The 24,401-nt window shown below is 47.7% G+C and overlaps 1 protein-coding gene across 33 annotated transcripts in view; it reads left to right on the top strand.

Annotated features, from left to right (window-relative positions):
* The window catches only part of LOC112239559 (CLIP-associating protein 2), a 129,020-nt gene that overhangs the window by 82,074 nt on the left and 22,545 nt on the right, over positions 1 to 24,401 (top strand). For 6 of the 33 annotated variants that reach the window (XM_042310362.1, XM_042310328.1, XM_042310331.1 and 3 more), the window contains 14 exons: positions 1,357 to 1,455; positions 2,042 to 2,068; positions 5,276 to 5,302; positions 9,508 to 9,672; positions 10,559 to 10,603; positions 15,748 to 15,855; positions 17,130 to 17,192; positions 18,534 to 18,637; positions 19,272 to 19,295; positions 19,416 to 19,571; positions 19,893 to 19,984; positions 20,138 to 20,201; positions 20,634 to 20,696; positions 24,326 to 24,328. In XM_042310362.1, the coding sequence (XP_042166296.1) occupies positions 1,357 to 1,455; positions 2,042 to 2,068; positions 5,276 to 5,302; positions 9,508 to 9,672; positions 10,559 to 10,603; positions 15,748 to 15,855; positions 17,130 to 17,192; positions 18,534 to 18,637; positions 19,272 to 19,295; positions 19,416 to 19,571; positions 19,893 to 19,984; positions 20,138 to 20,201; positions 20,634 to 20,696; positions 24,326 to 24,328 (1,040 nt within the window). The remainder of the gene's footprint in view (positions 1 to 1,356; positions 1,456 to 2,041; positions 2,069 to 5,275; positions 5,303 to 9,507; positions 9,673 to 10,558; positions 10,604 to 15,747; positions 15,856 to 17,129; positions 17,193 to 18,533; positions 18,638 to 19,271; positions 19,296 to 19,415; positions 19,572 to 19,892; positions 19,985 to 20,137; positions 20,202 to 20,633; positions 20,697 to 24,325; positions 24,329 to 24,401) is intronic. The other 27 variants (XM_042310356.1, XM_042310358.1, XM_042310363.1 and 24 more) reach the window with 22 other exon arrangements.

A 24,401-nucleotide genomic window follows, 5' to 3' on the forward strand; every position in this document is an offset into this window, starting at 1 on the left:
AAATAAACTAAAGTAAAAAGTAGCACAATAAAATTACATAACATTAACGATGCTCTGACACTGCCTAGTATATATAGGTCCAGGACGGCAGGGAGCTTGGCGGTGATGCAACCCGTCAGGATGCTCTCGATGGTGCAGCTGTAGAACCTTTTGAGGGTCTTGGGACCAATGCCAAATCTTTTCAGTCTCCTGAGGGGGAATAGGTTTTGTCGTGCCCTCTTCACGACTGTCTTGGTGTGCTTGGACCATGTTGGTGTCCACATCACCAACAAACTAAGGAACTTGAAGCTCTCAACCTGCTCCACTGCAGCCCCGTCGATGAGAATGTGGGCGTGCTCGGAACCTCTTTTTCCTGTTGTCCACAATCATCTCCTTTGACTTGGATCACGTTGAGGGAGAGGCTGCAATTACTGTTGGTTCAATATTAGCTAGCTAACATTAGGCTATAACTAGCTATGCAAATGGCTCTGAGATACGAATAATATTACTACACAGATCATACACATAACGTTAGCTAGCGAGCCAGCCAGCTAACATTAGCTAGCTAGCTAACAGAAAACGACTTTCTGACAAAATTAGAAACTTATCATATCTGAAAATGTAGCTAGCTACTCTCTTACCCGTGTGCATGGATGAACGCTTCTCCCTCTCTGTCACGGATGTCATTGTTGCCCTTAGTTTGAAGATGTAATCCGGAGACAGGTATTTTTAAACAACAGCCTTCTGTGTGTTCTCTTTTCGACTCCCTCCGCAAATTTTCAATCAAACACCAGAATATTCTCCATCTCCTTATCCGTCTTACTCTGCTTCCACCGGACATTCTACTGATTTCAGAACTCAGTCCTCCAACACTAATGCCGTTCTTTGTGATATCTTGAAAAATATCTGAGTTTTAAAGGGATTACCTACACATACTGATCAGCTCATGTTATAGACAGAAGCGTGTTACATGGCCGACCAATCATAAACTCATTTCTAGGCATGTCCAGACCATCCATTATTTCAGCCAATCATGGCTAGTGGGAAGGTTCCTGGCTTTTTTTCGTGGCTAAATCAACTAAGTTCATAATGGTAACAATTTTATTCATATTTACAGATGGCGTACAAGTTTGTTGTTAAGGCACATGAACGTTCAGACAGTAGTACTTACTGTAAGTCTAGACTGTAAGACAAGTTACTGTTTAGACTAAGTTAGGTACGTGAGTGTATATAGACTAGTATTCTCCAGTAGTACTTCTCTTACCTTCTCTAAACTAGTGTTTATTGCTTAGTAGTGGAGGGTGGTGGGCTCTTCTTTTCAGAAAGTGTGAGAAGAAGAGTGTGTGTCCGGTCTAACAGTATGACCTCTGACCTCAGGTCGTCTGAGGACCAAGCAGCCTCTCACCACGGCAACCAGTGTCAGCCACGTGGACTCCCGGGGACGCAGCCGCACCAAGATGGTGTCCCAGTCACAACGTAAGGAGAAACACACACACACCTTAAACACATATACACACACACACCTTAAACACATATACACACACACACACCTTAAACACATATACACACACACACACACCTTAAACACATATACACACACACACACCTTAAACAAATTAACACACACACCTTAAACAAATACACACACACACACCTTAAACACACACACACACACACACACACACACCTTAAACACACACACACACACCTTAAACACATACATACACACACACCTTAAACACACACCTTAAACACATACATACACACACACAAACACACACACACACATTAAACACATATACATACACACACACACACACACACACCTTAAACACTTATACATACACACACACCTTAAACATATACATACACACGTTCACACAGCTTTTGAGCCTCAAATGAATACCGCGTCCCTCACACACAATGTTCCACTGCTGTGGATGTATAGGTGTATTTGAGCGTGTGTTTGCGTGATGAGTTATTCATGCTCTTTCTGTAGTCGCTGCTGGTATCCCTCAGTCACAGTAAGCTCCTGCACATGTTTTTTTTTTATACCTCTTAGGTTCCTACGAATCAGATTGCACACCAGGTATTGTGTGTGTGTGTGTGTGTGTGTGTGTGTGTGTTGGTTAGACGGACCCATTATGTTGCTCTCGTGGTCACTGTGTTTTTTTGTGAGACGGGGTGTGTTCTCTGCATGCTTTGTTGTCTCACCACTGAGTGTTTTGTTGTTGGTGTGAAGAGTCCAGGTCTGCCAATAGTAATACCAAAACATGACAATATACACCAGGAGGAGCTAGCTAACTCAGCACCAGGAGGAACTAATTAACTCAGCACCAGGAGGAACTAATTAACTCTGCACCAGGAGGAACTAATTAACTCAGCACCAGGAGGGACTAATTAACTCTGCACCGGGAGGAACTAATTAACTCTGCACCGGGAGGAACTAATTAACTCTGCACCAGGAGGAACTAATTAACTCTGCACCAGGAGGAACTAATTAACTCTGCACCGGGAGGAACTAATTAACTCTGCACCGGGAGGAACTAATTAACTCAGCACCAGGAGGAACTAATTAACTCAGCACCAGGAGGAACTAATTAACTCTGCACCAGGAGGAACTAATTAACTCTGCACCAGGAGGAACTAATTAACTCTGCACCGGGAGGAACTAATTAACTCTGCACCAGGAGGAACTAATTAACTCAGCACCAGGAGGAACTAATTAACTCAGCACCAGGAGGAACTAATTAACTCAGCACCAGGAGGAACTAATTAACTCAGCACCAGGAGGAACTAATTAACTCTGCACCAGGAGGAACTAATTAACTCAGCACCAGGAGGGACTAATTAACTCTGCACCGGGAGGAACTAATTAACTCTGCACCGGGAGGAACTAATTAACTCTGCACCAGGAGGAACTAATTAACTCTGCACCAGGAGGAACTAATTAACTCTGCACCAGGAGGAACTAATTAACTCTGCACCAGGAGGAACTAATTAACTCTGCACCGGGAGGAACTAATTAACTCTGCACCGGGAGGAACTAATTAACTCTGCACCGGGAGGAACTAATTAACTCTGCACCGGGAGGAACTAATTAACTCTGCACCGGGAGGAACTAATTAACTCTGCACCGGGAGGAACTACCGGGAGGAGCTAGCTAACTCTGCACCGGGAGGAGCTAATTAACTCTGCACCAGGAGGAACTAATTAACTCTGCACCAGGAGGAACTAATTAACTCTGCACCGGGAGGAACTAATTAACTCTGCACCGGGAGGAACTAACTAACTCAGCACCGGGAGGAACTAACTAACTCTGCACCGGGAGGAGCTGGCTAACTCTGCACCGGGAGGAACTGGCTAACTCTGCACCGGGAGGAACTGGCTAACTCTGCACCGGGAGGAGATGGCTGGCTGGCGAACTCACTCTGCTCCGGGAGGAGCTGGCAGGCTGGCGAACACACTCTGCACCGGGAGGAGCTGGCAGGCTGGCGAACACACTCTGCACCGGGAGGAGCTGGCTGGCAAACACACTCTGCACCGGGAGGAGCTGGCTGGCTGGCGAACTCACTCTGCTCCGGGAGGAGCTGGCAGGCTGGCGAACACACTCTGCACCGGGAGGAGCTGGCAGGCTGGCGAACACACTCTGCACCGGGAGGAGCTGGCAGGCTGGCGAACACACTCTGCACCGGGAGGAGCTGGCAGGCTGGCGAACACACTCTGCACCGGGAGGAGCTGGCTGGCTGGCGAACACACTCTGCACCGGGAGGAGCTGGCTGGCTGGCGAACACACTCTGCACCGGGAGGAGCTGGCTGGCTGGCGAACACACTCTGCACCGGGAGGAGCTGGCTGGCTGGCGAACACACTCTGCACCGGGAGGAGCTAGCTAGCGAACTCACTCTGCACCGGGAGGAGCTGCCTTGCGAACTCACTCTGCACCGGGAGGAGCTAGCTAACGAACTCTGCACCAGGAGGAGCTAGCAAACGAACTCTGCACCGGTAGGAGCTAGCTAACGAACTCTGCACCGGTAGGAGCTAGCTAACGAACTCTGCACCGGGAGGTGCTAGCTAACCCACTCTGCACCGGGAGGTGCTAGCTAACCCACTCTGCACCGGGAGGTGCTAGCTAACTCACTCTGCACCGGGAGGTGCTAGCTAACTCACTCTGCACCGGGAGGTGCTAGCTAACTCACTCTGCACCGGGAGGTGCTAGCTAACTCACTCTGCACCGGGAGGTGCTAGCTAACTCACTCTGCACCGGGAGGTGCTAGCTAACTCACTCTGCACCGGGAGGTGCTAGCTAACTCACTCTGCACCGGGAGGTGCTAGCTAACTCACTCTGCACCGGGAGGTGCTAGCTAACTCACTCTGCACCGGGAGGTGCTAGCTAACTCACTCTGCACCGGGAGGTGCTAGCTAACTCACTCTGCACCGGGAGGTGCTAGCTAACTCACTCTGCACCGGGAGGTGCTAGCTAACTCACTCTGCACCGGGAGGTGCTAGCTAACTCACTCTGCACCGGGAGGTGCTAGCTAACTCACTCTGCACCGGGAGGTGCCAGCTAACTCACTCTGCACCGGGAGGTGCTAGCTAACTCACTCTGCACCGGGAGATAGCTAGCTAACTCACTCTGCACCGGGAGATAGCTAGCTAACTCACTCTGCACCGGGAGATAGCTAGCTAACTCACTCACTCGGTAAGTAGAGTAGATGATGCATCACTCTCAAGAAGTGTGGACTCTCCCTGACAGGAACAAAATAAGAGATTCTAGGAACAAGAGATTAACATTGAGAAAATGAAGAATGATGTGGAGATATCTTTGTGCTAGAGAGCTGTGCCGGGGCAGGGCAGGTTTTGGCTGTGTGTTTGTGAGAGAGTGTTTTAGAGCATTTTTACTTTAAGGTGTTTTTATTTCTTCCATTGTGAAGCTGCTTTGCTTCGTCAGCGATACTGCTGCGTCACACACCGGCTACCCATCATGCAATGCTCTACCGTTCCTCCATCGAGCATCACAGCTGGTTCCGTGTGTGTCAGCCTTCAGTTTATTCAATATTTAATTGATACATTTATTTACGTGTTTGAATCGTGTTCATTGTCGCTCTCATTCTCTCGTCTAGGATCGCTCGGAATGCTCCCATGATGCTCTCTGTGTTCTAACGCCCATGGTGCTTTGTGCTCTAACACCCGTAATCCATCTTGTTTAACTTCCTGTCCCCGCCTCTGCTCCCTTCCCAACCAATGGTCTTATGGCTCCTCCCCCCTATTTCCAATTCCTCCTCCTCATTGGTGCAGGATCTCAGTCTGCTACCATCGTTGGTGGTAAGAATCTAACGTCTACTACCTGTTACCCTCACCCCCCCTCTCACCCTTCATCTGTTCTCCCCCTCATCCTCTCTCTCACCCATCACCTGTTCTCCCCCTCCTCCCCTCTCACCCTTCATTTGTTCTCCCCCCTCCCCCTTCATTTGTTCTCTTCATTTGTTCTCTCCCTTCATCTGTTCTCACCTTCCTCCCCCTCACCCCCTCTCTCACCCTTCCATCTGTTCTCACTCTCCCCTCTCACCCTCCTCCCCCCTCACCCAAGCTGGTCACCTAAAGCTCAACCCCCTCTCTGGCTGAAGCATGCTGGGACTTTTAGTTCAAACTAAAACATGGCTGTCTGCCTTCTTATGACTCCTTACTCTCTGAACTGAGGCCTGTTAGGAGGGAGCTGAGGCCTGTGTCTACCTGTTAGGAGGGAGCTGAGGCCTGTGTCTACCTGTTAGGAGGGAGCTGAGGCCTGTGTCTACCTGTTAGGAGGGAGCTGAGGCCTGTGTCTACCTGTTAGGAGGGAGCTGAGGCCTGTGTCTACCTGTTAGGAGGGAGCTGAGGCCTGTGTCTACCTGTTAGGAGGGAGCTGGGGCCTGTGTCTACCTGTTAGGAGGGAGCTGGGGCCTGTGTCTACCTGTTAGGAGGGAGCTGAGGCCTGTGTCTACCTGTTAGGAGGGAGCTGAGGCCTGTGTCTACCTGTTAGGAGGGAGCTGAGGCCTGTGTCTACCTGTTAGGAGGGAGCTGAGGCCTGTGTCTACCTGTTAGGAGGGAGCTGGGGCCTGTGTCTACCTGTTAGGTGGGAGCTGAGGGGATAGACACGGGAGATATAAGAGCGAGGGAGTGAGACAGAGGGGGACAGAGAGAGGGAGCGATGCATTGGTGATTCTGCATGGGAGGTAGAATGCAATGTGACCATCATGCTCTGGCAGAACAGACCATTCCGATCTGTCTATTCTAGTATGGTCTGTGTATTCTAGTAGGGTCTGTGTATTCTAGTATGGTCTGTGTATTCTAGTAGGGTCTGTGTATTCTAGTAGGGTCTGTGTATTCTAGTAGGGTCTGTGTATTCTGCGTATGTGTATTCTAGTATAGTCTGTGTATTCTAGTATGGTCTGTATAGTCTGTGTATTCAAGTAGGGTCTGTGTATTCTGCGTGTGTGTGGTGAAATAGATTAATTTGGTATGTTTCAGTTGTGTAGTGAAAAGGTTTTCTCACTCGGGTCACAGGACCCGCTCTTTCCATACATTTGACTTTCACACCTGTTCTCGTCTGTCTTTGAGGTAGGACTAGAGGTCGACCGACTGTGATTTTTCAACGCCAATACCGATTATTGGGGGAACAAACAAAAAAAGCCGATACCGATTTAATCGGCCAAATTTGTAATAAAAAAAAAAAATGTAATAATGAAAATTACAACAATACTGAATTAACATTTATTTTAACTTAATGTAATACATCAATACAATCAATTTAGTCTCAAATAAATAATTAAACATGTTCAATTTGGTTTAAATAATGCAAAAACAAAGTGTTGGAGAAGAAAGTAAAAGTGCAATATGTGCCATGTAAGAAAGCTAACGTTTAAGTTCCTTGCTCAGAACATGAGAACATATGAAAGCTGGTGGTTCCTTTTAACATGAGTCTTCAATATTCCCAGTTAAGAAGTTTTAGGTTGTAGTTATTATAGGAATTATAGGACTATTTCCCTCTATACCATTTGTATTTCATTAACCTTTGACTATTGGATGTTCTTATAGGCACTTTAGTATTGCCAGCGTAACAGTATAGCTTCCGTCCCTCTCCTCGCTCCTACCTGGGCTCGAACCAGGAACACATCGACAACAGCCACCCTCGAAGCAGCGTTACCCATTGCTCCACAAAAGCAGAGCAAGGGGAACAACCACTCCAAGACTCAGAGCGAGTGCCGTTTGAAACGCTATTAGCGTAGGCTAACTAGCTAGCCATTTCACATCGGTTACACCAGCCTAATCTCGGGAGTTGATAGGCTTGAAGTCATAAACAGCGCAATGCTTGAAGCATTGTCATTGTCGCTGTCATCCAGAAGGCGAGGTCAGTACAGGTGCATCAAAGCTGGGACCGAGAGACTGAAAAACAGCTTCTATCTCAAGGCCATCAGACTGTTAAACAGCCACCACTAACATTGAGTGGCTGCTGCAACACACTGACACTGACACTGACTCAACTCCAGCCACTTTAATAATGGGAATTGATGGGAAATTATGTAAAATATATCACTAGCCACTTTAAACAATGCTACCTAATATAATATTTACATACCCTACATTATTCATCTCATATGCATACGTATACACTGTACTCTATATCATCGACTGCATCCTTATGTAATACATGTATCACTAGCCACTTTAACTATGCCACTTGGTTTACATACTCATCTCATATGTATATACTGTACTCGATATCATCTACTGTATCTTGCCTATGCTGCTCTGTACCATCACTCATTCATATATCCTTATGTACATATTCTTTATCCCCTTACACTGTGTATAAGACAGTAGTTTTTTGGAATTGTTAGTTAGATTACTTGTTCGTTATTACTGCATTGGCGGAACTAGAAGCACAAGCATTTCGCTACACTCGCATTAACATCTGCTAACCATGTGTATGTGACAAATAAAATGTGATTTGATTTGAGCATTGCGAAGAGCTGCTGGCAAAACGCACGAAAGTGCTGTTTGAATGAATGCTTACGAGCCTGCTGCTGCCTACCACCGCTCAGTCAGACTGCTATATCAAATCATAGACTTAATTATAACATAGTAACACACAGAAATACAAGCCTTTGGTCATTAATATGGTCAAATCCGGAAACTATCATCTCGAAAACAAGACGTTTATTCTTTCAGTGAAATACGGAACCGTTCCGTATTTTATCTAACGGGTGGCATCCATCAGTCTAAATGTTCCTGTTACATTGCACAACCTTCAATGTTATGTCATAATTACGTAAAATTCTGGCAAATTAGTTCGCAACGAGCCAGGCAGCCCAAACTGTTGCATATAAACTGACTCTGCGTGCAGTGAAAGCAAGAGAAGTGACACAATTTCACCTGGTTAATATTGCCTGCTAACCTGGATTTCTTTTAGCTAAATATGCAGGTCTAAAAATATCTACTTCTGTGTATTGATTTTAAGAAAGGCATTGGTGTTTATGGTTAGGTACACGTTGGAGCAACGACAGTCCTTTTTCACGAATGCTCACTGCAACGATTATATGCAACGCAGGACACGCTAGATAAACTAGTAATATCATCAACCATGTGTAGTTAACTACTGATTATGATTGATTGATTTTTATAAGTTTAATGCTAGCTAGCAACTTACCTTGACTTACTGCATTCGCGTAACAGGCAGTCTCCTCGTGGAGTGCAATGAGAGGCAGGTGGTTAGAGCGTTGGACTAGTTAACCGTAAGGTTGCAATATTGAATCCCCTGAGCTGACAAGGTAAAAATCTGTTATTCTGCCCCTGAACAAGGCAGTTAACCCACCGTTCCTAGGCCGTCATTGAAAATAAGAATGTGTTCTTAACGGACTTGCCTTGTTAAATAAAGATGTAAAAAACAACAACATTGGCGTCCAAAATGACCGATTTCCGATTGTTATGAAAATTTGAAATCGGCCATTCCGATTAATCGGTCGACCTCTAGTTAGGACATCACAAAACTCAAGCATGTGTAGATCTGTGTCAGTCACAAGGCATTATGGGCCGTGATATATTTTACTCCATGTCATCATTTGGGAATAAGTAAACGACCCACCGAAATGATGACGGTCCTAAGATGGCCGCCAAAGCTGGTCCCCTGAGTCTGGCTGAAAACAACTCCTAACCCTGGTATCAAAATGGCTAAAGTTCAATGGAGTCCATTCACCATGTTCCTACACACATCTAGTCCCTTCTGATCTGCTAACCAGACCTGGGTCAATAATACACTCAAATACTTTCAAAGACTTTAGTTACACTTGGGAATAATATTTCCAAAAGGTAAAAGCTCCCAAGCTAAGTCAAGCGCACCTCGTACTTCTAAGTGTTTGACGTATGTATTAAATTGAACCCAGATCTGATGCAGACATGGTGATGGTGCTAGGGGATGTTGTGCCGTAGACAACAGGGTCTCATGACCCGTGTGTGTTCTGTGTTTGTAATTCTCCCTCCCTGTCTCTCTCTAGCCGGCAGTCGGAGTGGTTCCCCGGGTCGCGTCCTGACCAGCACCGCTCTGAGTACGCTGGGTTCTGGAGCCCAGAGGGTCCTAGCTGGGGCCGGAGGGAGACGTAGCCGCATCCCCCGCAGCCAGGGCTGCTCACGAGACTCCTCCCCTACACGCCTGTCTGTCGGTGAGTAGAGCTCACACACCCCAAGCCTGTCCCCAAGACGGTCCCCAAGCCGCCGCCTCTTCCTTATTCCACAGGATGTATTGATTTTTATCTTTGTTATTTCTAAACCAATAAAATCATCCCCTCCCCGATTGTCCTGCTTCTGTCTGTTCCTGCTCACGCCTGATTGGCTAAGGCCAAGAGATTGACAGCTCTCTCTCTCTGTCTCACACACTGCGTTTCTGCGTGCATCTCACTCTGGCCTCCTACCTTTTATCGTTGTCATGACAACTTGATCAATCCCCACCAATCGCATGCTTCCCTTATCACCGCATGGTTTGTGATGTCACAGATCAGTCCATTCGTTTCTCCCAACAACTTTGAAAGCAGGAACTCTTTTAATGCTGAACTCTATTTTACTCCCTCTGTCTTTCTCCTCTCCTTCCTCTTTCTCCTCTCCTACCTCTTTCTCCTCTCCTACCTCTTTCTCCTCTCCTTCCTCTCTTTCTCATCTCCTTCCTCTTTCTCCTCTCCTTCCTCTTTCTCCTCTCCTTCCTCTCTCCTCTCCTACCTCTTTCTCCTCCCCTTCCTCTCTTTCTCATCTCCTTCCTCTTTCTCCTCTCCTTCCTCCTTTCCTCTTTCTCCTCTCCTTCCTCTCTCTCTCTCCTTCCTCTTTCTCCTCTCCTTCCTCTCTTTCTCATCTCCTCTCCTTCTTTCTCCTCTCCTTCCTCCTCTCCTTCCTCTTTCTCCTCTCCTTCCTCTTTCTCCTCTCCTTCCTCTTTCTCCTCTCCTTCCTCTCTTTCTCCTCTCCTTCCTCTTTCTCCTCTCCTTCCTTTCTTTCCTCCCTGTCTTTCTCCTCTCCTTTCTTTCCTCCCTCTTTCTCCTCTCCTTCCTCTGTCATCTCTAGCTCCCTCCAGTGTTAGTTCCATCTACAAAGCAACGAGCAGAGGAGGTAAGAATTCTCCGACTCATCCCTCTAACAACTCCACCTCTGCCTGCGTCCCTCCACCCCTCATCTTCATGTCTCTCTATATATATCCCTCCATCTATATACATCCTCCATCTATATACATCTCTCCACCTCTCCATCTATATACATCTCTCCATCTATATACATCTCTCCATCTATATACATCTCTCCATCTATATACATCCCTCCATCTATATACATCCCTCCATCTATATACATCCCTCCATCTATATACATCCCTCCGTCTATATACATCCCTCCGTCTATATACATCCCTCCGTCTATATCCATCCCTCCATCTATATCCATCCCTCCATCTATATCCATCCGTCTATATCATCCCTCCGTCTATATACATCCCTCCATCTATATACATCCCTCCATCTATATACATCCTCCACCTCTCCATCTATATACATCCCTCCATCTATATACATCCCTCCATCTATATACATCCCTCTGTCTATATACATCCCTCCATCTATATACATCCCTCCATCTATATACATCCCTCCATCTATATACATCCTCCATCCCTCCATCTATATACATCCTCCATCTATATACATCCCTCCATCTATATACATCCCTCCATCTATATATATCCCTCCATCCATATACATCCCCGTCCATCCCTCCATCTATATACATCCCTCCATCTATATCCATCCCTCCATCTATATACATCCCTCCATCTATATACATCCCTCCACCTCTCCATCTATATACATCCCTCCATCTCTATATACATCCCTCCATCTATATACATCCCTCCGTATACATCCCATCCCTCCATCCCTCCATCTATATACATCCCTCCGTCTATATACATCCCTCCATCTATATACATCCCTCCGTCTATATACATCCCTCCGTCTATATACATCCCTCCATCTATATACATCCTCCATCCCTCCATCTATATACATCCCTCCATCTATATACATCCCTCCATCTATATCCATCCCTCCATCTATATACATCCCTCCATCTATATACATCCCTCCGTCTATATACATCCCTCCGTCTATATACATCCCTCCATCTATATACATCCTCCATCCCTCCATCTATATACATCCCTCCATCTATATACATCCCTCCATCTATATACATCCCTCCATCTATATACATCCCTCCATCTATATACATCCCTCCATCTATATACATCCCTCCATCTATATACATCCCTCCATCTATATACATCCCTCCATCTATATACATCTCTCCACCTCTCCATCTATATACATCCCTCCATCTAAATACATCCCTCCACCTCTCCATCTACACTGCTCAAAAAAATAAAGGGAACACTAAAATAACAGATCCTAGATCTGAATGAATGAAATATTCTTATTAAATACTTTTTTCTTTACATAGTTGAATGTGCTGACAACAATCACACAAATTATCAATGGAAATCACATTTATCAACCCATGGAGGTCTGGATTTGGAGTCACACTCAAAATTAAAGTGGAAAACCACACTACAGGCTGATTCAACTTTGATGTAATGTCCTTAAAACAAGTCAAAATGAGGCTCAGTAGTGTGTGTGGCCTCCACGTGCCTGTGTGACCTCCCTACAACGCCTGGGCATGCTCCTGATGAGGTGGCGGATGGTCTCCTGAGGGATCTCCTCCCAGACCTGGACTAAAGCATCCGCCAACTCCTGGACAGTCTGTGGTGCAACGAGGCCCCCCAAAGAAATGCCACCCCACACCATGACTGACCCACCGCCAAACCGGTCATGCTGGAGGATGTTGCAGGCAGCAGAACGTTCTCCACGGCGTCTCCAGACTCTGTCACGTCTGTTACATGTGCTCAGTGTGAACCTGCTTTCATCTGTGAAGAGCACAGGGCGCCAGTGGCAAATGTGCCAATCTTGGTGTTCTCTGGCAAATGCCAAACGTCCTGCACGGTGTTGGGCTGTAAGCACAATCCCCACCTGTGGACGTCGGGCCCTCATACCACCCTCATGGAGTCTGTTTCTGACCGTTTGAGCAGACACATGCACATTTGTGGCCTGCTAGAGGTCATTTTGCAGGGCTCTGGCAGTGGTCCTCCTGCTCCTCCTTGCACAAAGGCGGAGGTAGCGGTCCTGCTGCTGGGTTGTTGCCCTCCTACGGCCTCCTCCACGTCTCCTGATGTACTGGCCTGTCTCCTGGTAGCGCCTCCATGCTCTGGACACTACGCTGACAGACACAGCAAACCTTCTTGCCACAGCTCACATTGATGTACCATCCTGGATGAGCTGCACTACCTGAGCCACTTGTGTGGGTTGTAGACTCCGTCTCATGCTACCACTAGAGTGAAAGCACCGCCAGCATTCAAGTGATCAAAACATCAGCCAGGAAGAATAGGAACTGAGAAGTGGTCTGTGGTCCCCACCTGTAGAACCACTCCTTTATTGGGGGTGTCTTGCTAATTGCCTATAATTTCCACCTGTTGTATATTCCATTTGCACAACAGCATGTGAAATGTATTGTCAATCAGTGTTGCTTCCTAAGTGGACAGTTTGATTTCACAGAAGTGTGATTGACTTGGAGTTACATTGTGTTGTTTCAGTGTTCCCTTTATTTTTTTGAGCAGTGTATATACATCCCTCCACCTCCATCCAATATACAGTGGGGCAAAAAAAGTATTTAGTCAGCCACTAATTGTGCAACTTCTCGCACTTAAAAAGATGAGAGAGGCCTGTAATTTTCATCATAGGTACACTTCAACTATGACAGACAAAATGAGGGGAAAAAATCCAGAAAATCACATTGTAGGATTTTTAATTAATTAATTTGCAAATTATGGTGGAAAATAAGTATTTGGTCAAAAACAAAAGTTTCTCAATACTTTGTGACTGGAGGGATGTATATAGATGGAGGGATGTATATAGATGGAGGGATGTATATAGATGGAGGGATGTATATAGATGGAGGGATGTATATAGATGGAGGGATGTATATAGATGGAGGGATGTATATAGATGGAGGGATGTATATAGATGGAGGGATGTATATAGATGGAGGGGTGGAGGGATGTATATAGATGGAGGGATGTATATAGATGGAGGGGTGGAGGATGTATATAGATGGAGGGATGTATATAGATGGAGGGGTGGAGGGATGTATCTTGGAGGGATGTATATAGATGGATAGGTGGAGGGATGTATATAGATGGAGGGATGTATATAGATGGAGGGATGTATATAGATGGAGGGGTGGAGGGATGTATATAGGTGGAGGGGTGGAGGGATGTATATAGGTGGAGGGATGTATATAGATGGAGGTGGAGGGATGTATATAGATGGAGGGAACTTGCACAATTGGTGGCTGACTAAATACTTTTTTGCCCCACTGTACATCCTCCACCCCTCCATCTTCATGTCTCTATATACATCCTCCATCTTCATGTCTCTATATACATCCTCCATCTTCATGTCTCTCTATATACATCCTCCATCTTCATGTCTCTATATATACATCCTCCATCTTCATGTCTCTCTATATACATCCTCCATCTTCATGTCTCTCTATATACATCCTCCATCTTCATGTCTCTATATACATCCTCCATCTTCATGTCTCTATATACATCCTCCATCTTCATGTCTCTATATACATCCTCCATCTTCATGTCTCTCTATATACATCCTCCATCTTCATGTCTCTATATACATCCTCCATCTTCATGTCTGTCTATATACATCCTCCATCTTCATGTCTCTCTATATACATCCTCCATCTTCATGTCTCTCTATATACATCCTCCATCTTCATGTCTCTCTATATACATCCTCCATCTTCATGTCTGTCTATATACATCCTCCATCTTCATGTCTCTATATACATCCTCCATCTTCATGTCTCTCTATATACATCCTCCATCTTCATGTCTCTCTATATACATCCTCCATCTTCATGTCTCTATATACATCCTCCATCTTCATGTCTCTATATATACATCCTCCATCTTCATGTCTCTCTCTATACATCCTCCATCTTCATGTCTCTCTATATACATCTGTCCGTCCCTCCACCTCTCTCGCCAACACTCTTATCTCACTCTCTCCATCCCCCTCCATCTCTCTCATACCATTATGTCAGGCTGTTGCTCACCGCCTCAAAATACCAGAATCCTCCTCTAACCTCTGAACTTATGGCTGTGTGTCATGGCGATGGGTTGCCATGGTAATCGTGGTGACAATTTGCATTTTGCCACTAACCAATTGGCCGCAGATGTGAATGACGCGTCATAGGATCGGTGAAGCTTCATTGGTTCCCCATTACGCTTCCTTAGGCTGTGGTTAACTCTGATTGGTGCATGGGTGTCCTGGCTCTGGCCAATGAACAGTCAGGATGAGCATGATGCTTATTGGATAAAAACAGATCCTCCCCCCTCATCCCCCTCCTTCATCTGCTTCTCATTTCCTCCTTGTGTGTGTGTGTGTGTGTGTGTGTGTGTGTGTGTGTGTGTGTGTGTGTGTGTGTAAAACAAGCAGTAGGCTTGGGCAGTATCCAGATTTCCGTTGTGTGATTGTAAACAAACAATAATAAAAATCAATAATAACATATTGTACAAGTTGACTGCAGGTATTTATAAAGGAGTTTCAAAAAAATGCTGAAAGTTTAGCTACAAATACTCAAATGTATGACAAATGAAATAAAAACATAAAATAAATAGTTTTTTGACTGAATAATAAGATATCTATCTAACATTTTAGTTGTGGCTATTTCCAAATAGCTCAGGTCTCTCGTTGTGTGATTGTAAACAAACAATAATAACAATAATAACATATTGTACAAGTATATTTACTTGAAGCCCAGGGTGAAAAAACTATCCGGTGTCATTTCAGAGCCCAGCAGTCCTGTGCACTCTAGGGCTGTGTCTCAACAGTCTGTGGCTTTCTCTGTAACACCCTGTACATTATTGAGACTCACCCATCGAGCCAGAAGAGCTGTGCACTTATTCAGTCCTGTCTATCAGTGTCACTCTATCGGTCTCTCTCTCCTCCCCACTCTCTCTCTCTTGCTCTATCTCTTTCCTTTTCTCCTTTGTCCTCTCTGTCTCTCTTTCTGCTTCCCTTACCCTCTTGTCTCCCCCCCCACCTCGGTATATTATCATGGTACCGCAGCTCGGGGCAGTCGTATTCCTCGGCCCAGTATGAGTCAGGGCTGCAGTAGGGAGGCCAGCAGAGAGAGCAGCAGAGACACCAGCCCTGTGCGTTCCTTTACACCTCTGGGTGAGTAACACACACACACACATCATCGACACCATGTAGTCACACACACACACACACATCATCGACACCATGTAGTCACACACACACACATCATTGACACCACGTTTTAACACACGAACAAAACCATCATTATGGAACAACAAAACTGACCACCTTGCATACATTTGATCCAACATCAACACATCTTAGGCTTTGGAGGTCGTTATTAGACTGGAGGCTTTGGAGGTCGTTATTAGGCTGGAGGCTTTGGAGGTCGTTATTAGACTGGAGGCTTTGGAGGTCGTTATTAGACTGTAGAGGTAGAGGCTTTGGAGGTCGTTATTACACTGTAGAGGTAGAGGCTTTGGAGGTCGTTATTACACTGTAGAGGTAGAGGCTTTGGAGGTCGTTATTACACTGTAGAGGCTTTGGAGGTCGTTATTACACTGTAGAGGCAGAGGCTTTGGAGGTCGTTATTACACTGTAGAGGCTTTGGAGGTCGTTATTACACTGTAGAGGCTTTGGAGGTCGTTATTACACTGTAGAGGCTTTGGAGGCTTTGGAGGTCGTTATTACACTGTAGAGGCTTTGGAGGTCGTTATTACACTGTAGAGGCTTTGGAGGTCGTTATTACACTGTAGAGGCTTTGGGGGTCGTTATTACACTGTAGAGGCTTTGGAGGTCGTTATTACACTGTAGAGGCTTTGGGGGTCGTTATTACACTGTAGAGGCTTTGGGGGTCGTTATTACACTGTAGAGGCTTTGGAGGTCGTTATTACACTGTAGAGGCTTTGGAGGTCGTTATTACACTGTAGAGGCTTTGGAGGTCGTTATTACACTGTAGAGGCTTTGGAGGTCGTTATTACACTGTGGAGGCTTTGGAGGTCGTTATTACACTGTGGAGGCCGTCACTGTAGATTGCGTACCCAGACCAGCAGTGCAGGGAGCATGCCTCAACTCTAAGGTAGATTATTCCCAGCCGTTTAGACAACCTGGGCTAGCTGATGGAATACTGTCAGCCGCTGTAGGGAAGTAGAACTCTTAGAGGGCTACTAACCTCACACACACACACACACACACATACACATACACATATACACACACACACACAGAGTTGCTGCATGGTTCTGGGTCTCACTTTCTCTCACACGTAGTGTGTGCTTTAACGGTGCGTGGGGGGCGGGGTGTTTCTACGTGTGTGTGTGTGTGTGTGTGTGTGTGTCTGTGTGTCTACGTGTGTGTGTGTTGTGTGTGTGTGTGTGTGTGTGTGTGTGTGTCGTTGATGATGGTTGCAGCATCGCGCCACTACTCTCGTTCCACCGGAGCTCTCCACACCGCCGACGCTTTAGGGGCCGCAGGTGAACAATGAGTACCTCTCTCTCTCTCCATCTTCTTGATTCCCTTCTCTTTTCCGTTCTCTAGATCTTCTCGTTATTTTTCTTTGTTCTCCTTCATCGCCTCTTCCTGGACCTCAAGCTTCCGCCACCCCGTTCAGTTGCCGCGACAACCATTTTGTCTCCATTCCGACGATGCATTTGTAGCTGTGTCTTCCCTCGCTCATCGATTTTCCTGATTTTAATCCCCGCCTCCCATCGACACGGACATGCCCCCCGCACAGTGTCCTCCATGTATGTTTGTTTGTTTGCTTGTTTACTCCCATCATGCTTTGCATGGAAGTTCACAGCTCTTGGGGTCAAGGTTCATTTGGTTATTTATTCACCATACCATCTAGCTGGGGGGTTTATGTGATCGGGGAGGTCGGAGGGAGGTCTGATCTGGTGGAAGGGTGTGGGTGAGGTCGGTGGATGAGGTGGGAGAGAATGAGGGAGGGAGGGAAGAAAGAGGTGGGTGAGGTCGGGGGTGGATGAGGAGGTGGGAGAGAATGGGTGAGGGAGGGAAGCGGTTGGTGGGTGAGGTGAGGTTAGGGGGTAGATGAGGAGGTGGGAGAGAATGGGTGAGGTGAGGTTAGGGGGTAGATGAGGAGGTGGGAGAGAATGGGTGAGGGACGGAAGGGGTTGGTGGGTGAGGTCGGGGGGTGGATGAGGAGGTGGAAGAGAATGGGTGAGGGAGAGAAGGGGTTGATGGGGTGAGGGAGGGAAGAGGCTGGTGGGGTGAGGGAGGGAAGAGGTTGATGGGGTGAGGTCAGGAAGGGGTTGATGGGGTGAGGGAGGGAAGAGGTTGGTGGGTGAGGTCAGGAAGAGGTTGATGGGGTGAGGTCAGGAAGAGGTTGATGGGGTGAGGGAGGGAAGAGGTTGATGGGGTGAGGTCAGGAAGGGGTTGATGGGGTGAGGTCAGGAAGAGGTTGATGGGGTGAGGTCAGGAAGAGGCTGGTGGGGTGAGGGAGGGAAGAGGTTGGTGGGGTGAGGGAGGGAAGAGGCTGGTGGGGTGAGGGAGGGAAGAGGCTGGTGGGGTGAGGGAGGGAAGAGGCTGGTGGGGTGAGGGAGGGAAGAGGCTGGTGGGGTGAGGGAGGGAAGAGGCTGGTGGGGTGAGGGAGGGAAGAGGTTGATGGGGTGAGGGAGGGAAGAGGCTGGTGGGGTGAGGGAGGGAAAGAGGTTGATGGGGTGAGGGAGGGAAGAGGTTGATGGGGTGAGGGAGGGAAGAGGCTGGTGGGGTGAGGGAGGGAAGAGGTTGATGGATGATGTTGGAAGGGATTGTGTGTTTGACTGCATCTATAACATGCGTCTCTCTCCTCCCTCCAGGGGCAGGGTACAGTATCAGTCAATCCAGTCATCTGTCATCGTCAGTCAGCACCATGAGAGTCCTCACTGGGTCTGATATAGAGGAGGCCCTCGCTGACGCCCTGGTACACACACACACACACTAACTCAAGGAGGTTATTTGTTGATGTAAAAATGGAAATGTACAGATTTGAAGGTTCTGTCGTTGAAAAGGTCTGAATACCACTGTACTTACTGTTGTGGGGACTGGGGACTAACCCCTGGTTCCTCTGTCATGGGGACTGGGGACTAACCCCTGGTTCCTCTGTCATGGGGACTGGGGACTAACCCCTGGTTCCTCTGTCATGGGGACTGGGGACTAACCCCTGGTTCCTCTGTCATGGGGACTGGGGACTAACCCCTGGTTCCTCTGTCATGGGGACTGGGGACTAACCCCGGTTCCCCTGTCGTGGGGACTAACCCCGGTTCCCCTGTCGTGGGGACTAACCCCGGTTCCCCTGTCGTGGGACTAACCCCGGTTCCCCTGTCGTGGGGACTAACCCCGGCTCCCCTGTCGTGGGGACTAACCCCGGCTCCCCTGTCGTGGGGACTAACCCCGGTTCCCCTGTCGTGGGGACTAACCCCCGGTTCCCCTGTCGTGGGGACTAACCCCGGTTCCCCTGTCGTGGGGACTAACCCCGGTTCCCCTGTCGTGGGGACTAACCCCCGGTTCCCCTGTCGTGGGGACTAACCCATGTTTCCTCTGTTTAACGCTGACAGCTGATGGGAGACATAACATCCAAGGTCAGCTTCTCTAACTACGTGTGTTTGTGTCTTGTCTGTCTGCACATTTCTGTGTAATGTTGTAAGTGTACATGTTACAAAAAGGGCAAGTATGTTTCTCACCCCCCTCCCCCCCTGTAGAAGAAGCCAGCGCGGCGTCGCTATGAGAATTATGGGATGTATTCGGATGATGATGCTAACAGTGACGCGTCCAGCGCCTGCTCAGACCGCTCCTACAGCTCCAGGAACGGAGGAGTCATCCCTACGTACATGAGACAGACTGAAGACGTGGCCGAGGTCAGAAACACAAACCATTTGGAATTAAATCGTTGATTTATTGGCACCATATTGTAACGGTTTTGACTTGAGGTTATTATTTATAGGGGTGGCCAGGTAGGTTGTGCCTACCAGAGAAAAACATTGGTTTCTCCTGTTGGTTTGGGAGGGTTCAGACTGGGCCGTCACAATATGCAAATAACATTCCCATATTCCAATCATTTAGAGCGCTTTTTGTTCAGATAAACCCCCCCCTGTGCTTCGTGTGGATTCCTGGCTGAAGATTGAATCATTCATTTATTTAGGTTATTGTTATCGGTCCTTTAACCCTTTGTGACCCAGGTGTTGAACCGCTGTGCCAGTGCCAACTGGTCGGAGAGGAAGGAGGGGCTTCTGGGTCTACAGGCTCTACTGAAGAATCAACGCACCCTCAGGTCAGCCTATCACAACAACAGGGTTTCACCTGGCAGCCTATCACAATGCAGTCGAGAGAAAAAGTTTATCCGATGCAATACATGCTAGCACAGCTGTATTCACCTGTGTGTGTGTGTGTGTGTGTGTGTGTGTGTGTGTGTGTGTGTCTACAGTCGTGTGGAGCTGAAGAGGTTGTGTGAGATTTTCACCAGGATGTTTGCAGACCCCCACAGTAAGGTATGGATGCATGCACAGCTACCACACACACACACCCACACACAGCATGTGCTGTGAGCAGCGGTATCTGACTGATTTCTAACGGCATGCCACTCTGGAGTCTGCGTGACCTCACTCCGTTAGCCAATGGGATTGCTCTCTCTCACTGTTCTTCAGCCTATCCGCTGGTTGTGCTAAACTCGCTCATGGCAACTCCTCTCCTCTTCCTCCCTGCGTGATCTATAGAGGACTACACCGACCGCACACGCACTTCTGTCACATTCGCAGCCCCCCCCCCCACGCCTCCCTTTCTTTCTGACTAACCCCGCCCACTACGGTTCGCTCCACCCCCCTCTAGCGGCACTCCCCCTTCCCTCCTGCCGTGGTTTAGAGTGCTCCCCTGCTGCCCCCAACTCCACCTCCTCGTCTGATAGTAGTGGTTGTGACTTTCAGCGAGAATCCGGATCTAAGGTCTATGGAACGGCAGAATCCGGTATAAGCTCAGCCTCCTTCAAGGTACACCTCAACGTCACAAACCTCTCTCTCCCTCGACCCCACTCTCTCTCTCTCTCCCTCGACCTCTCTCTCTCTCTCTCTCTCTCTCCCTGGACCCCACTCCCTCTCTCTCTCTCTCGACCCCACTCTCTCTCCCTCGACCCCACTCTCTCCCTCGACCCCACTCTCTCTCTCTCGACCTCTCTCTCTCTCTCTCCCCTCGACCCCACTCTCTCTCTCTCTCCCTCTCCCTCGACCTCTCTCTCTCCCTCGACCCCACTCTCTCTCCCTCTCCCTCGACCTCTCTCTCTCCCTCTCACTCTCTCTCTCTCTCTCTCCCTGGACCCCACTCCCTCTCTCTCTCTCTCGACCCCACTCTCTCTCCCTCGACCCCACTCTCTCTCTCGACCTCTCTCTCTCTCCTCGACCCCACTCTCTCTCTCCCTCGACCTCTCTCTCTCTCTCTCTCTCTCCCTTGACCCCACTCTCTCTCTCCCTCTCTCTCTCTCTCTCTCTCTCTCTCCCTCGACCCCACTCTCTCTCTCCCTCTCTCTCTCTCTCTCTCCCTCGACCTCTCTCTCTCTCCCTCGACCTCTCTCTCCCTCGACCTCTCTCTCCTCGACCTCTCTCTCCCTCGACCTCTCTCTCCCCTCGACCTCTCTCTCTCCCTCGACCTCTCTCTCTCCCTCGACCTCTCCCTCGACCTCTCTCTCTCCCTCGACCCCACTCTCTCTCCCTCGACCCCACTCTCTCCCCTCGACCCCACTCTCTCTCCCTCGACCCCACTCTCTCTCCCTCGACCCCACTCTCTCTCTCTCCCTCTTGTCTCCCACTTTTCTCTCTTCTCTCTTTATTCTCTTTTCTCTGTCTTCTCCCTCCCTATGACTTTTTGTCCTGTCTCCCTCTCTCTCTGGTGTGTATAGAGACTTCTATAAGAATCAGGAGGTTCTGATAAGAGGGCTGTAGTCCTGATATGACGTCACAACACCACCTGTTTCAGTCCTAGTCTGACGTCACAATACCACCTGTATCAGTCCTAGTCTGATATGACGTCACAGTACCACCTGTTTCAGTCCTAGTCTGATATGACGTCACAACACCACCTGTTTCAGTCCTAGTCTGACGTCACAATACCACCTGTTTCAGTCCTAGTCTGATATGACGTCACAATACCACCTGTTTCAGTCCTAGTCTGATATGACGTCCCAGTACCACCTGTTTCAGTCCTAGTCTGATATGACGTCACAACGCCACCTGTTTCAGTCCTAGTCTGATATAACGTCACAACGCCACCTGTTTCAGTCCTAGTCTAATATGACGTCACAACGCCACCTGTTTCAGTCCTAGTCTGATATGACGTCACAATGCCACCTGTTTCAGTCCTTGTCTGACGTCACAATACCACCTGTTTCAGTCCTTGTCTGACGTCACAATACCACCTGTTTCAGTCCTAGTCTGAAATGACGTCACAACACCACCTGTTTCGGTCCTAGTCTATGACGTCACAATACCACCTGTTTCGGTCCTAGTCTATGACGTCACAATACCACCTGTTTCGGTCTGAAGTCACAACACCACCTGTTTCGGTCCTTGTCTGACGTCACAATACCACCTGTTTCAGTCCTTGATATGACATCACAATACCACCTGTTTCAGTCCTAGTCTGATATGACGTCACAATACCACCTGTTTCAGTCCTTGATATGACATCACAATACCACCTGTTTCAGTCCTAGGCTGATATGACGTCACAACACCACCTGTTTCAGTCCTTGATATGACATCACAGTACCACCTGTCTCAGTCCTTGTCTGACGTCACAATACCACCTGTTTCAGTCCTAGTCTGATATGACATCATAATACCACCTGTTTCAGTCCTAGTCTTATATGACATCACAATACCACCTGTTTCAGTCCTAGTCTGATATGACATCACAATACCACCTGTTTCAGTCCTAGTCTGATATGAGTCACAATACCACCTGTTTCAGTCCTAGTCTGTAGTGACGTCACAGTACCACCTGTTTCAGTCCTAGTCTGTAGTGACGTCACAGTACCACCTGTTTCAGTCCTAGTCTGTAGTGACGTCACAATACCACCTGTTTCAGTCCTAGTCTGTAGTGACGTCACAATACCACCTGTTTCAGTCCTAGTCTGTAGTGACGTCACAATACCACCTGTTTCAGTCCTAGTCTGATATGACATCACAACACCACCTGTTTCAGTCCTAGTTTGATATGACATCACAGTACCACCTGTTTCAGTCCTCGTCTGTAGTGACATCACAGTACCACCTGTTTCAGTCCTAGTCTGATATGACGTCACAGTACCACCTGTTTCAGACCTAGTCTGATATGACGTCACAGTACCACCTGTTTCAGTCCTAGTCTGATATGACGTCACAGTACCACCTGTTTCAGTCCTTGATATGACATCACAATACCACCTGTTTCAATCCTTGATATGACATCACAATACCACCTGTTTCAGTCCTTGATATGACATCACAATACCACCTGTTTCAGTCCTAGGCTGATATGACGTCACAGTACCACCTGTTTCAGACCTAGTCTGATATGATGTCACAGTACCACCTGTTTCAGTCCTAGTCTGATATGACATCACAGAGCCACCTGTTTCAGTCCTAGTCTGATATGACGTCACAGAGCCACCTGTTTCAGGCCGAGTCTGATATGACGTCACAACACCACCTGTTTCAGTCCTCTCTGATATGACGTCACAATACCACCTGTTTCAGTCCGAGTCTGATATGACGTCACAATACCACCTGTTTCAGTCCTCGTCTGTAGTGACGTCACAATACCACCTGTTTCGGTCCTAGTCTATGACGTCACAATACCACCTGTTTCGGTCCTAGTCTATGACGTCACAATACCACCTGTTTCGGTCCTTGTCTGACGTCACAACACCACCTGTTTCGGTCCTAGTCTGATATGACGTCACAACGCCACCTGTTTCAGTCCTTGATATGACATCACAATACCACCTGTTTCAGTCCTAGTCTGAAATGACGTCACAATACCACCTGTTTCAGTCCTAGTCTGATATGACGTCACAGTACCACCTGTTTCAGTCCTAGTCTGAAATGACGTCACAATACCACCTGTTTCAGGCCCGAGTCTGATATGACGTCACAATACCACCTGTTTCAGTCCTCGTCTGTAGTGACGTCACAATACCACCTGTTTCGGTCCTTGTCTGACGTCACAATACCACCTGTTTCAGTCCTAGTCTGATATGACTTCACAACACCACCTGTTTCAGTCCTAGTCTGATTTGTCACAGTACCACCTGTTTCAGTCCTAGTCTGATATGACGTCACAATACCACCTGTTTCAGTCCTAGTCTGATATGACGTCACAGTACCACCTGTTTCAGTCCTAGTCTGATATGACGTCACAGTACCACCTGTTTCAGTCCTAGTCTGATATGACGTCACAACGCCACCCGTTTCAGTCCTTGTCTGACGTCACAATACCACCTGTTTCAGTCCTAGTCTGATATGACTTCACAACACCACCTGTTACAGTCCTAGTCTGATTTGTCACAGTACCACCTGTTTCAGTTCACAGGTACTCTGACATCAGTCCGAGTCAGGAAGTGGTGTGTGTGCGCATGTGATGAGAGAGAGTGTGTGTGTTTTTCCCAGGATGCTAACTGTATGTTTCTCTCTCCTCCATGCCACTCCTTTGGAACTCTCTGT

Source organism: Oncorhynchus tshawytscha, linkage group LG31 (genome assembly GCF_018296145.1).
Source record: "Oncorhynchus tshawytscha isolate Ot180627B linkage group LG31, Otsh_v2.0, whole genome shotgun sequence".
In the NCBI taxonomy this organism is placed as follows: domain Eukaryota; kingdom Metazoa; phylum Chordata; class Actinopteri; order Salmoniformes; family Salmonidae; genus Oncorhynchus; species Oncorhynchus tshawytscha.